We start from the raw sequence: 12,867 nt of genomic DNA on the forward strand, positions 1-12,867 counted from the left end.
GTCAACCACTGAGCTAACACTCCACAACTTATTAACTTATTAACAACTTATTAACAAAACTAACTTATTAACAAACATATTTCTTACCCGGATAGCCACAGGACTGAAATGACACGTCATCTAATGCCATATGACCAACACTGCTGAACGATCTCTGAGCTTCAAGGTCAATCTAATGTGAATCAAGGGGATAAAAACAAAATAGTCTCAACGAAACACAGAAATGATAAACTAGATATCCATTCAAGTGCTTGCAGACATTCTAAGTCTGGTATTTACAAACTTCAAAAGTACTGTTACTTGGAAGGGGTCGTGAGATGGGGAATCTCAGAGCAGGATTGGCTGTGACCATTTCACACCTGTCGCATAGCTCTCTGAACACTCATCGAAAAGAGATTTTCATACGGTTTTGGGTACAGTTTCAAAAGAGTTTACGTTAACTAAATAACCTGTGAGAAATACTAAACTAAACTAATGTGCTCATAAGGCATCAGGACTTAATAATAATAATAATAGATTCTTATATAGCGCAGTATACCTGAGGCAGTCTCAATGCGCTTTACTTGTAACAAAGACAAGAACAGGTACAAAGCAAGAAAAGAAAATGAATGTGTTTTAACAGCAGTCTTAAAGGTTTATATAGAAGCAGAGTTTCTGATAGTAATAGGAAGATTGTTCCATAAAACTGCAGCTCAGCAAATGAAAAAGGGCATTCACCGTACCCACATGAACTTATTGTACAATGTAATAATGAAACAGCTAATTCAAAATGACCAATCAATAGTTCTTACCCTGAATGGTCCTACAACCCGTCCGACCCCAACTTGTATCCTGGTCCAAAGAACACCCAGGTCCTCTTCAATCCAGTGTAATAGAGTTCTGCTGGACCCAACCAACAAGTACATGCCAAAGTGATCAATGTCTAAACATTGAAAGAGGAAAAAACACAAGGAGAAGAACAGATGACTTAAACATGTACGACTAGAAAAGCTTGGGTGAAGAAAAGACAGGTATGTAAAACACAAAACTACAATTATGTTATGTTATGTTACATCATGTTGAAATGTTATGTTACATTACAATGTTATGTTACAGTAGGTTACAATGTTATGTTGTTATGTTATGTTGCATCATGTTACAATGTTATGTTACATTACAATGTTATGTTACAGTAGGTTACAATGTTATGTTATGCTATGTTGTTATGTTATGTTACATCATGTTACAATGTTATGTTACATTACAATGTTATGTTACAGTACGTTACAATGTTATGTTATGCTATGTTGTTATGTTATGTTACATCATGTTACAATGTTATGTTACATTACAATGTTATGTTACAGTACATTACAATGTTATGTTATGCTATGTTGTTATGTTATGTTACATCATGTTACAATGGTATGTTACATTACAATGTTATGTTACAGTACGTTACAATGTTATGTTATGCTATGTTGTTATGTTATGTTACATCATGTTACAATGTTATGTTACATTAAAATGTTATGTTACAGTACGTTACAATGTTATGTTATGCTATGTTGTTATGTTATGTTACATCATGATACAATGTTATGTTACATTACAATGTTATGTACCAGTACGTTACAATGTTATGTTATGTTGTTATGTTATGTTGCATCATGTTACAATGTTATGTTACATTACAATGTTATGTTACAGTACGTTACAATGTTATGTTATGCTATGTTGTTATGTTATGTTACATCATGTTACAATGGTTTGTCATATCATGTTACAATGTTATGTCATATCATGTTGTTTTGTTATGCTGTTATGTTATGTTGTTATGTTATGTTACATCATGTTGCAATGTCATATCATGTCATGTTGTTATGTTATGTTGTTATGTTATGTTGTTATGTCATGGCATGTCATTTTTGGTCATGTTATGTTGTTATGTTATGTTATGTTATGTTTTGTTATGTTATGTTATGTTATGTGACATTACGTTACAATGTTATGTCATGTCATTTTTTGTTATGTCATGTCATGTCTTGTTATATGTCTAACTATACAATAGTATGAAAAATCATTAATCTGACATCTGAAAAAAGGTTGTTTTTGGGGTCTTCTCTAAATTGATTATTTTAATGGATAGAAATGATTTGTTCACCTTGTCCCTGAATATGAACCCATAAATCTAGGAGGCAACTAGGAGCGGAGTTACGTAAATCTGATGTCTGCAAGATTGCTTTACTGAATCCAGAACCACTACCAGCGGCCACGTACATGTAGGAACCTGGAAAAATGAATAATAAACAAATAAACTATTGAGACAGTGCCTGAAAAGATATAAACAGCTTAATTTTATGCAAGCTTCAACTGCCAGCACTAGAAGCCACATATATGTGACAACTTATCAAAATGTAACATGCTTCAAGGATTGTTAGAAAGATATAAAACAGCTTACTAAATAAGCTTAAAATAGCCACGACTAGAAACCTCAAACATGAATACTAACCTAAGAACGAGAACACTAATCAAGGACATTTGACAATCTTAGATGAAGTAAGAAAGAAATAAGATACCTTCATGGTTCTGAGATGTCCACTGGGGAGATATAGGGACATATCTATATCATTTCAATCATATCAATCGGTGCCTTTCAATCATAAGGTCCCGAGTTCGAGACACTCCAAGATTAATGTATGTCGTCCAGTTACAGAGTTGTTAAGAATTGACAATTCATAATCATGGACGTTAAATATGAATGTAAGAGACTGACTTCGGTCAGCTTGCGGCTTTGATAAGCTAATGATGGCTTCTTCGCAAGTTCCTGCTTGCAGGAGGATCTTAATACGTACATTTGAACAGTGATCAGGAAAACAAAAAACTGAACATTGATTTAAAGCTATTCCTTAGCAACTTGTAACATATTACAGCCTTAAACGGTTGTCTTACACAGAAAGTTTCTATTTATTCCAAGAGAAACAGAAGTTATTTTCTTTTACATACCACCACCAGTTCCCAGGGTGTGGTCTGTAGCAGGTCCAGAGGTCAGTGTGGCGCTGTTACCAGTGACATTAACCCATTGGTATGAACCTGTGCTAATGTCCGAGTAACCACAGAGACCATCCTCAAAAGTGCAGTCGCCTTTGAGATGGGAATCAAGAAAGAAAATAGATTAGACGATAATGCTCTGGGCATTCCATTAGCAAATGAGAGAGACCCTAGAAATAACAAACAGTGGTGTCTCATACAGTAGTGTAAGGTCTGTCAAATGAGTTTCCCTAAAGACCCTAGAATTACAAAGTGGTGTCAAATAGTGCCAGGTCAGTTCCCAGGGACGATTCTGTCTCTGGGACGCCGTTTTGAAGTCTTTATTTTTCCTGAAGTATTTTGTAAAACTGAGAATACATTTTCTTCATCCCATTCAGGTCATAAGGAAGAAACCCTCTGAACTCCCCCTCCCCCTCCCCCCCCCCAACTTGCTAAGTTTGAATTCAACATTATGAGAAATGCTAACGTGTAACAAGATTTCATCAATGTCTGAGCAAAGTTAAATTATTACAATCCTCAAGAAAATTAGATTAATTTTTCAAAATATTGCATAACAGATAGAAAACTAAACCCTCTAATAGCAATCTCAAAACTGAGATAATAACCTGATGAGATTATAATTGCATTTTCCTTAATCCTTGAAATTTATATATGCCTGATTGTCATAACAATGAGCATTATGTCAGTTTCATATGACTATTTACCCACAATGCATTTCATCAGCCTACTATACCTACCGCATGCATCTTCATCAGATCCATCATTACAGTCCTCTCTGAAGTCACAGATTAGTCTTGCATCATTCAAGCATGTACCGTCACCACAGGTAAAGACACAGGATGGGACAGTAGGGGCGACACACACCCCGGGGTATATCTGAAGGTCATCCAGGGCCACCCCTCCACTAATCACATTACCAGCCTGTGCTTCAAAAATCTGACCAGAAAGGAAAAAACATTTGAAAGAGCAGAAGGGGACATTGTTGGCTCAAAATAGGATTTGTACCAGTATAAACTTCCATGGTCAACCACCTGTTAGGTTGTTCAATTTTAAGTTGGTGGTATGGTTTTCCGTTGACTATATTTCTTTTTTACGTTTGCCAGTTTAGAAACCTTTATCCCCTATGACTGCAATAATAAAGGTCGAGGATATCAAAAATCTCAACCAGTCTTGCTCGGTGATCTCATCTTTTTGCCAAACAGACCATGCATTAATTAATTAATGATTTTAATTGGGGGGGACACCACTGCATCTATTTTAATGTATTTATGTCTGTCCTTTGAAAAAGTTTCAAAAAGCAGTGGCTTGACATTAAGTTTCATTACATAATAAATCATCATTATAACATCAAAAACCTGTCTAAAGCATTGCTGTCTTTCAATCAAAGTGAATTTAAGATTACCAGCTCTGAGCATAGATAAATACATCATGAACAATGTTTAAACTGAGGTAACCCCACCTTCCTTGCATAACTGGATAACCCCACCTTCCTTAAACTAAGGTAACCCAACTTCCTTGCAAACTGAGGTAAACCCACTTTCTTTGAACTGAGGTAAACCCAACCTTCCTTGTAAACTGAGGTAACCCCACCTTTCTTGTATTAAACTAAGGTAAACCCATCTTCTTTGCAAAACTGAGGTAACCCCACCTTCCTTGCAAAACTGAGGTAACCCCACCTTCCTTGCAAAACTGAGGTAACCCCACCTTCCTTGCAAACAAAGGTAACCCACCTTTCTTGCAAACTGAGGTAACCACACCTTTTCAAAACTAAAGTTATCCCACCTTCTTTGCAAACTGAGGTAACCCCACCTTCCTTGCAAAAACAATACGAAAGAAACAATATTGGAGAGTAACAGGAGGGGGTGGGACTGCTATACAAAACTCACCAGTTGAATGAATGACCACTGAGGGACAATATCAACCAGCTCATGGAACCACTGGTTCCTCTTGGCAGTTGAATTCCAATATCCCAGATTTGCCCAGCTTTCCTGATCTGCTTCGCTCTTTCTCTGGTAAAGGACCAGAGTGTTCGTCTCCGATGTCTCATCGCCAACCATATAGTACCACATAGAGAGACAGTAAGACACCCCCACGTCTAGGTCTGTGTCCGTTAACAGCCAGGCAAGGTCCCCCTGGACCCTGGGGAAGGACGTATCCGCAAAGGCGTAGTAACCGCTGGATAATCCGAACGTGTGATCATTGCTCGGACCGTTGTAAGGTGTCGTAGAGCTGCCCGGTTGACGACGCCAATCAAAGTCGTCTCCGCCGAGGTTCAAATACGAACACAGATTGCCTTCAAAGTTACAAGAGGCGAGTTGCTGGCAGGCCTGGCCGGATATTTCGATGTCGTCGACAGCTACATATGTGTCACCATTTGCCAGGGAAGCTGCAAATTGTAGCTAGCGGGAATAAAAACAAAAGCAATTTACGTTTTTGCATTTTCCTTTTCATATTAGAATAGTTGAGTTCCATTTTCAGGGCACATCAGCTTGTCATCACATGCCCTAAAAACAGACACAAATTTTTTGGGGGCCGATTGCATATCCAATGTAAAATCTGTTTCACTAAAACAGACTATTGTCACTATGGCCTATCCCAACCAGACCATCTTAATGAATGCACTAAGCCTACTCTGTATGAAAGACCTAGCCTACTATGCATTCAGAATTATCAACAATAAAGTTGTCATTAATTAGTATAAACTGCTGAGTGCTAAAATATTATCCACATGTAACTTTTTTGAAAATTAGCAAAAAACCTTCATTGTGTTTGCCTAAACCGCTGCAATAAAATACTAATTAGATCTCTCAGTGCATGACCTTGATTATATATGCATACAAACAATGTGGTGTCATCTATATATATATAAATATATATATATATATATATATATATTACTGCTAACATACATATTCATAAATCATGATGAATATTCACTCACATTATATCCAAATGAGCCAACAAAGCTGGTCTGTGACAGATGCCATCTCGCGGTGGTAATTTGTCCCGTAGAGAATGTCCTTCCAGGGAGTGCATTTCCGTTGACCATCTGGGAGATGGTCAGGGTGGCCGTGGGTCCGTTCGTACGATACCAGAATCTCACGCACGTATCAGAAGATGTAATCCTCTGTGTGTAGAACGGAGCCTCGTTGCTGCCGACGGGATTCTCATAAGTCTCGTTAAAGAAGAAGTAATGTCCTAAGAAAGAGAAAGGGGGGATATTTGGAGAATTAAGTATATATATGCAGGCTTTCAGGTACTTCACCCAATAGCACAGTCTGTATGAAGAATAAAAAATATGTGTAAAAGTAAGTTGGCCTGACATTTCGATCCTAGCAGGATTTTCTTCAAAGGCTATATGACAAGTTACAGTAACAGACAACAAAAACACGCACAGAATACAGACAGGTTAATGAGCATGGTAAACACAAAGAATATAAAATAAGAAGTTTTAATTAGTTATGTTTTAAATGAATGCTCCCTCAAACATGTTTTTGTAGTTGAGATAACTTCCTAATCTTGTGGAGAAGTGTTAAAGAGATTGCAACATTAATCCTTGCATAATTAATTTCTGCTATAAAATAATTCTTGAATGGAATGTACTTCACAGCATTACACTTAGTTTAATACTGGAATGACTTTGGTACAAATTGTATTGACGATAAAATACTCACTGATATTAACATAATATGAGAATGTGTTCATTCACTTACCGAAGGATGTTTGATAAGATACATCTGTGGGTGGTTGAAGAGTAGGATCGGCTCCACTCCCGCTAGCTATGATCCAGTTATAGACGTCACTCTCATACTGATAGAAACCACAGACTTCCAGAGACGACTCAAAGTCACAGAGATCTGTGAAACCGACCAGCAGCAGAGAAAGAAAAAGATGATTACCATGGCGATGACCAGGTACTTATTATCCTCTCTCCATCTACTTATGTAACACTTGAGGCACAACCAGCCACATGTAGCCCACATGAGGATGTCCTTGTAACCAACAAGAATACTAAACATGTCACGTGAGGCACAATTCAACCACATGTAGCCCACATGAGGATGTCCTTGAAGCCAAAGAAAATATTAAACATGGCACAAAAGACCTATACTTCAACAATTAAACCATAATTATTAGTATCTATTTCATGTAAACCCATGAATCCCCAAAAAATATATAGCACTCTACTTGAGCCTGAGATTCAATCATGGTTGTATTATACAAGACAGAAACGGGAACTATTCAATCCGTTTAAGATAATATTCAATAATTTAATTCAAAGTAAAGAACACTAAGACGTATGGAATTGTCTAGCATGTAGTTTGGCCACGAGAATACTTGCTAGATACTGCAGAATGCAAAAAAAAGCAGATGCATAATTAATATATATGTAACACACATAATCCTATCTCAAAACAGTTACATCAAATTTCATTGGTCCTCTCCACTATTTCCACCGGTGAGTTGCATTTATTAATGACGTTGTTGTAAATTTATCTATAGCTCATAACTGACTGGAAATTATTGGTCCATGTTTTCTCTTTATTAATTTCATTTTTCTTTCTTGTTGAACTATTTTGCTGTCCTCTTAGCCCTCTTGATGGTCTCTTTACCTGCAACAGGACAAGACCCCTCAAAGAAAAATATGTCGTCCAGAGTGATATCGCTGAGGAAGTCTTCTCCAACAATGGCTTCAAATACCACCTGTGAAAAAATGACGGCTTATTACGAACATATTTCATGGAACACTTTATCACATTTTACAAAAATGTTTATTTAATACAAAAAAAATAGATTGAAAACACCCTCCGTCTTTTATTACAAACATACTTCATAGAACACCTTATCCAGTTTACAAAAATGTTTAAATGTTTGATCCTAGCAGGATCTTCAGAGGCTGAATTCAGCCATTCAGCCTCTAAAGAAGATCCTGCTAGGATCGAAACGGCAGGCACACTTACTGTTACACATTCCCATACATAGGCTCCTTAGTGGATAAGCAGTTTGCTAACAGTTTTGTTTTATTTTGGATTCAAAAAATACATTGAAATTAACCTCAGCCTTTTTGGTTAACATTATCACCACAAAGATATGAAAATTCAACAGTCATTTGGTATTTTATAAATTACAGCATGCAAGGAACAAAAATAACAATACATTCAGTATATTTCATGATATCTCTTTCTTTTGCAATTTACAGAGTTTCTTTGAGACATTTTAATACCTCAATCCCAACATGTGGTATATTGGATCCTGCACCAATACCCTCTACAATCCCATATTACTTCAAATGACTATATACAGTAAGTACCATGAGGGTAATTATGAAAAAAACAATCATAAAAATTATTGGTACCTTAAATGAATTTTTCAAGAAGACTTGACCACGCGTCCACCTGTCGCCTTGGTTACCGGAGCGTGTCCATTCTAGAGTCCCAGGGCCTCCATCTGTTTGCACGTATACATTCAGTGCATTGATGGAGACACCGTACATGTGATACCAGAACTGTAGGCAATAACCTTGGCTCGGGGCTGTGATCTCTGGCGTTATGAGTCTGGCCACGTCATCTTTCTGTTGACCGCTGGCCTTTGCTATTAAATAGTATCCTAAATAGAGCCAAATATAGGATAGACTAGTAAGTTATCAAACTGTAGGTGACCCTTGACCTAGGTCACAGGCTATCACTTTCCTGATTATGTTTTATCTTAACTGAATGGTGTTATACAAGTAAGGTAACTATCAGGCTTGAAGGGTTATAGCAGATCAAGACTCACTTAACCATCAGTTTGAAGGGTTATAGCAGATCGAGACTCGTTTAACCATCCGTTTGAAGGGTTATAGCAGATCAAGACTCATTTAACCATCTGTTTGAAGGGTTATAGCAGATCAAGACTCGTTTAACCATCTGTTTGAAGGGTTATAGCAGATCAAGACTCATTTAACCATCTGTTTGAAGGGTTATAGCAGATCAAGACTCGTTTAACCATCTGTTTGAAGGGTAATATCAGATCAAGACCTGTTTAACCATCTGTTTGAAGGGTTATAGCGGATCAAGACTCGTTTAACCATCGGTTTGAAGGGTTATGTCGGATCAAGACTCGTTTAACCATCCGTTTGAAGGGTAATATCAGATCAAGACCTGTTTAACCATCTGTTTGAAGGGTTATAGCGGATCAAGACTCGTTTAACCATCCGTTTGAAGGGTTATGTCAGATCAAGACTCGTTTAGCCATCGGTTTGAAGGGTTATATCAGATCAAGACTCGTTTAACCATCCGTTTGAAGGGTTATGTCAGATCAAGACTCGTTTAGCCATCGGTTTGAAGGGTTATATCAGATCGAGACTCGTTTAACCATCTGTTTGAAGGGTTATAGCGGATCAACACTCGTTTAACCATCGGTTTGAAAGGTTATATCAGATCAAGACTCGTTTAACCATCCGTTTGAAGGGTTATATCAGACCAAGTTAACCATCCGTTTGAAGGGTTATGTCAGATCAAGACTCGTTTAACCATCAGTTTGAAGGGTAATATCAGATCAAGACCTGTTTAACCATCTGTTTGAAGGGTTATAGCGGATCAACACTCGTTTAACCATCGGTTTGAAGGGTTATGTCGGATCAAGACTCGTTTAACCATCCGTTTGAAGGGTAATATCAGATCAAGACCTGTTTAACCATCTGTTTGAAGGGTTATAGCGGATCAAGACTCGTTTAACCATCTGTTTGAAGGGTTATATCAGATCAACACTCGTTTAACCATCTGTTTGAAGGGTTATATCAGATCAAGACTCGTTTAACCATCGGTTTGAAGGGTTATAGCAGATCAAGACTCGTTTAACCATCCGTTTGAAGGGTTATAGCAGATCAAGACTCGTTTAACCATCCGTTTGAAGGGTTATAGCAGATCAAGACTCGTTTAACCATCAGTTTGAAGGGTTATAGCGGATCAACACTCGTGTAACCATCAGTTTGAAGGGTTATATCAGATCAAGACTCATCTGTATTAAAAGATAGCAGAACATTAGCGATACTGAGTCTTTGAGTTGAAAGCTTTTTGTTCATACGTTGTTGAAACATCATGACCTCTGATAACGTTATATTGTCAGTTTTACTGCATAAAACTGCAGCTACTTTACAGGTTTGGATGACAATGTTTGCTGAAATGAGACAGGCATGTGGGTAATCAGAGTTTGGTCCACCCATATGACCTGTAAAACTCTAATGTGTACTTTTCCTCTTTCTGAGTGGCGGGTGCAGTGGCACCATGGTCTGTGGACTTCACGTCCCAGAGAGGTCTTATACTTAGAGGAACATCATGAATGATCAGATTGTTGTCTTTTTATCTCCTCCCCCTCCCCTCCCCTCCCCTCCCCTCCCCTCCCCTCCCCTCCCCTCCCCTCCCCTCCCGTCCCATGTGAGATGCCGGAAGAAATGTAAAGGACACATTAGGGACACATATCTTGGGCAAGATAATGTGTCTCTAAACATGGGCTTATATATATCGATAATATTGACGTAAGAAGTACTACCAGACCCAACCACTTAGCTGGCATATATAACAATTCTTTGTGGCAAATTCATGTTTGGCATGTGCTGATACAGACCGCAGACTACAGTTCATCTGTATATAATTATCTAGAAAATGCTAGAAACTGAAAGACGATAATTGGTATGATCTAGGGATGTAAAACAATTTGCATATATACTGTGAGGGCTTGAATGTCTGGCTCCATCAGATGATGAATAAGAGTAGAAAGTTAAACATACAGTTCAAAAGTTTAAGTTTGCAAATTCAGAAGATATCATTTACTTAAAGCAAGCAAACTCTAACCCTGATAAACCCCTCAAAAACAAAGAAAATTTGATTAAATGTTTTTGTGATGGTGTTCTTCTTTCTCATGAATACTATCCTTTGTTGATGACCATGTAACATTACCTTTCTTTACCAACAGTCAAATCCATTTGTTTATTTTTCTATTTATCTTCGTCTTTTGTGTACAAGGTTGATGAAATTAAGATAAATATTGATATATGATATATTTACCTAAGGCACTGCCTATCGTATGGTCAGAGCCTGGTCCAGTATTCGGTGATGAATTTGGTCCCTGGCTCCTTTCCCAGTCAAAGTCGCTGGTGTCATCTATCTGCCACAGACACATGTCCTCCTCAAATGTGCAGTCATACTGTCCTGCAGCTGCAGTAAGAAAAACAGTGGAAATGATACTATTATTAATAGTAAAAAAATAGTAAAAGTAAAATATGAGACAAGAACGTATATGTGCAGTCAAACTGTCCTGCAGCTGCAGTAACAAGATAGTGGAAATGATACTATTATTAGGAGTATTAGTAAAATATTAAATAAGAATATGTATGTACAGTCATACTGTCCTGCAGCTGCAGTAGGAAAAACAGTGGAATCATACTATTATTAATTGAGTATTAGTAAATATTAAAACAAGAACATGTGCAGTCATACTGTCCTGCAGCTGCAGTATGAAAAACAGTAGAATCATGCTATTATTAATTGAGTATTAGTAAATATTAAACAAGAACATGTATGTGCAGTCATACTGTCCTGCAGCTGCAGTAACAAAACAGTGTAATCATGCTATTATTAATTTGAGTATTAGTAAAATATTAAACAAGAACATGTATGTGCAGTCATACTGTCCTGCAGCTGCAGTAACAAAACAGTGGAATTATACTATTATTAACTAGAGTATTAGTAAAATATTAAATAACACTATGTATGTGCAGTCATACTGTCCTGCAGCTGCAGTAGGAAAACAGTGGAATTACACTAAATTATTAATTTGAGTATTAGTAAAATATTAAACAAGAACATGTATGTGCAGTCATACTGTCCTGCAGCTGCAGTAACAAAACAGTGGAATTATACTATTATTAACTAGAGTATTAGTAAAATATTAAATAAGAATATGTATGTGCAGTCATACTGTCCTGCAGCTGCAGTAAAAAAACAGTGGAATTATACTATTATTAACTAGAGTATTAGTAAAATATTAAATAACAATATGTATGTGCAGTCATACTGTCCTGCAGCTGCAGTAGGAAAAACAGTGGAATCATACTATTATTTACTGGAGTATTAGTGAAATATTAAACAAGATTATGTATGTGCAGTCATACTGTCCTGCAGCTGCAGTAACAAAACAGTGGAATCATACTATTATTAATTTGAGTATTAGTAAAATATGAAATAAGAATATGTATGTGCAGTCATACTGTCCTGCAGCTGCAGTAACAAAACAGTGGTATCATACTATTATTAATTTGAGTGTTATTAAAATATTAAACAAGAACATGTATGTGCAGTCATACTGTCCTGCAGCTGCAGTAACAAAACAATGGAATCATACTATTACTAATTTGAGTATTAGTAAAATATTAAACAAGAATATGTATGTGCAGTCATACTGTCCTGTAGCTGCAGTAACAAAACAGTGGAATCATACTATTATTAATTTGAGTGTTATTAAAATATTAAACAAGAACATGTATGTGCAGTCATACTGTCCTGCAGCTGCAGTAGGAAAAACAGTGCAAATAATACTATTATTAATTTGAGTATTAGTAAAATATTAAACAAGAACCAGTAATTTGAGTAGTACTGAATGACAATAAATGATATGACAGGTTTTATTCAGATGTAAGAATTATGCTGCAAGGAACAGAATGCATTGATAGTATCGACTGAACACAAACTATTCTAAGCTCGTTTAAAGCAGTTCTCCAGGTTTTATTAAAGAGGTAGAGACCTGCTAAGAGTCACACACAACATGATGTAATATCAAATATGAATACCTTCTAAGCTC

General features: G+C 36.8%; 1 protein-coding gene across 9 annotated transcripts in view; it reads right to left on the reverse strand.

Annotated features, from left to right (window-relative positions):
* The window catches only part of LOC139982345 (MAM and LDL-receptor class A domain-containing protein 1-like), a 191,689-nt gene that overhangs the window by 118,906 nt on the left and 59,916 nt on the right, over positions 1–12,867 (reverse strand). For all 9 annotated transcript variants that reach the window (XM_071995073.1, XM_071995074.1, XM_071995072.1 and 6 more), the window contains 11 exons: positions 11,076–11,225; positions 8,387–8,637; positions 7,644–7,734; positions 6,744–6,887; positions 5,972–6,228; positions 4,917–5,429; positions 3,768–3,966; positions 2,986–3,123; positions 2,144–2,269; positions 792–922; positions 88–172 (listed from right to left, as the gene is read on the reverse strand). In XM_071995073.1, the coding sequence (XP_071851174.1) occupies positions 88–172; positions 792–922; positions 2,144–2,269; positions 2,986–3,123; positions 3,768–3,966; positions 4,917–5,429; positions 5,972–6,228; positions 6,744–6,887; positions 7,644–7,734; positions 8,387–8,637; positions 11,076–11,225 (2,085 nt within the window). The remainder of the gene's footprint in view (positions 1–87; positions 173–791; positions 923–2,143; positions 2,270–2,985; positions 3,124–3,767; positions 3,967–4,916; positions 5,430–5,971; positions 6,229–6,743; positions 6,888–7,643; positions 7,735–8,386; positions 8,638–11,075; positions 11,226–12,867) is intronic.

The sequence above is a fragment of the Apostichopus japonicus genome, chromosome 16 (assembly GCF_037975245.1).
Source record: "Apostichopus japonicus isolate 1M-3 chromosome 16, ASM3797524v1, whole genome shotgun sequence".
Lineage (NCBI taxonomy): Eukaryota > Metazoa > Echinodermata > Holothuroidea > Aspidochirotida > Stichopodidae > Apostichopus > Apostichopus japonicus.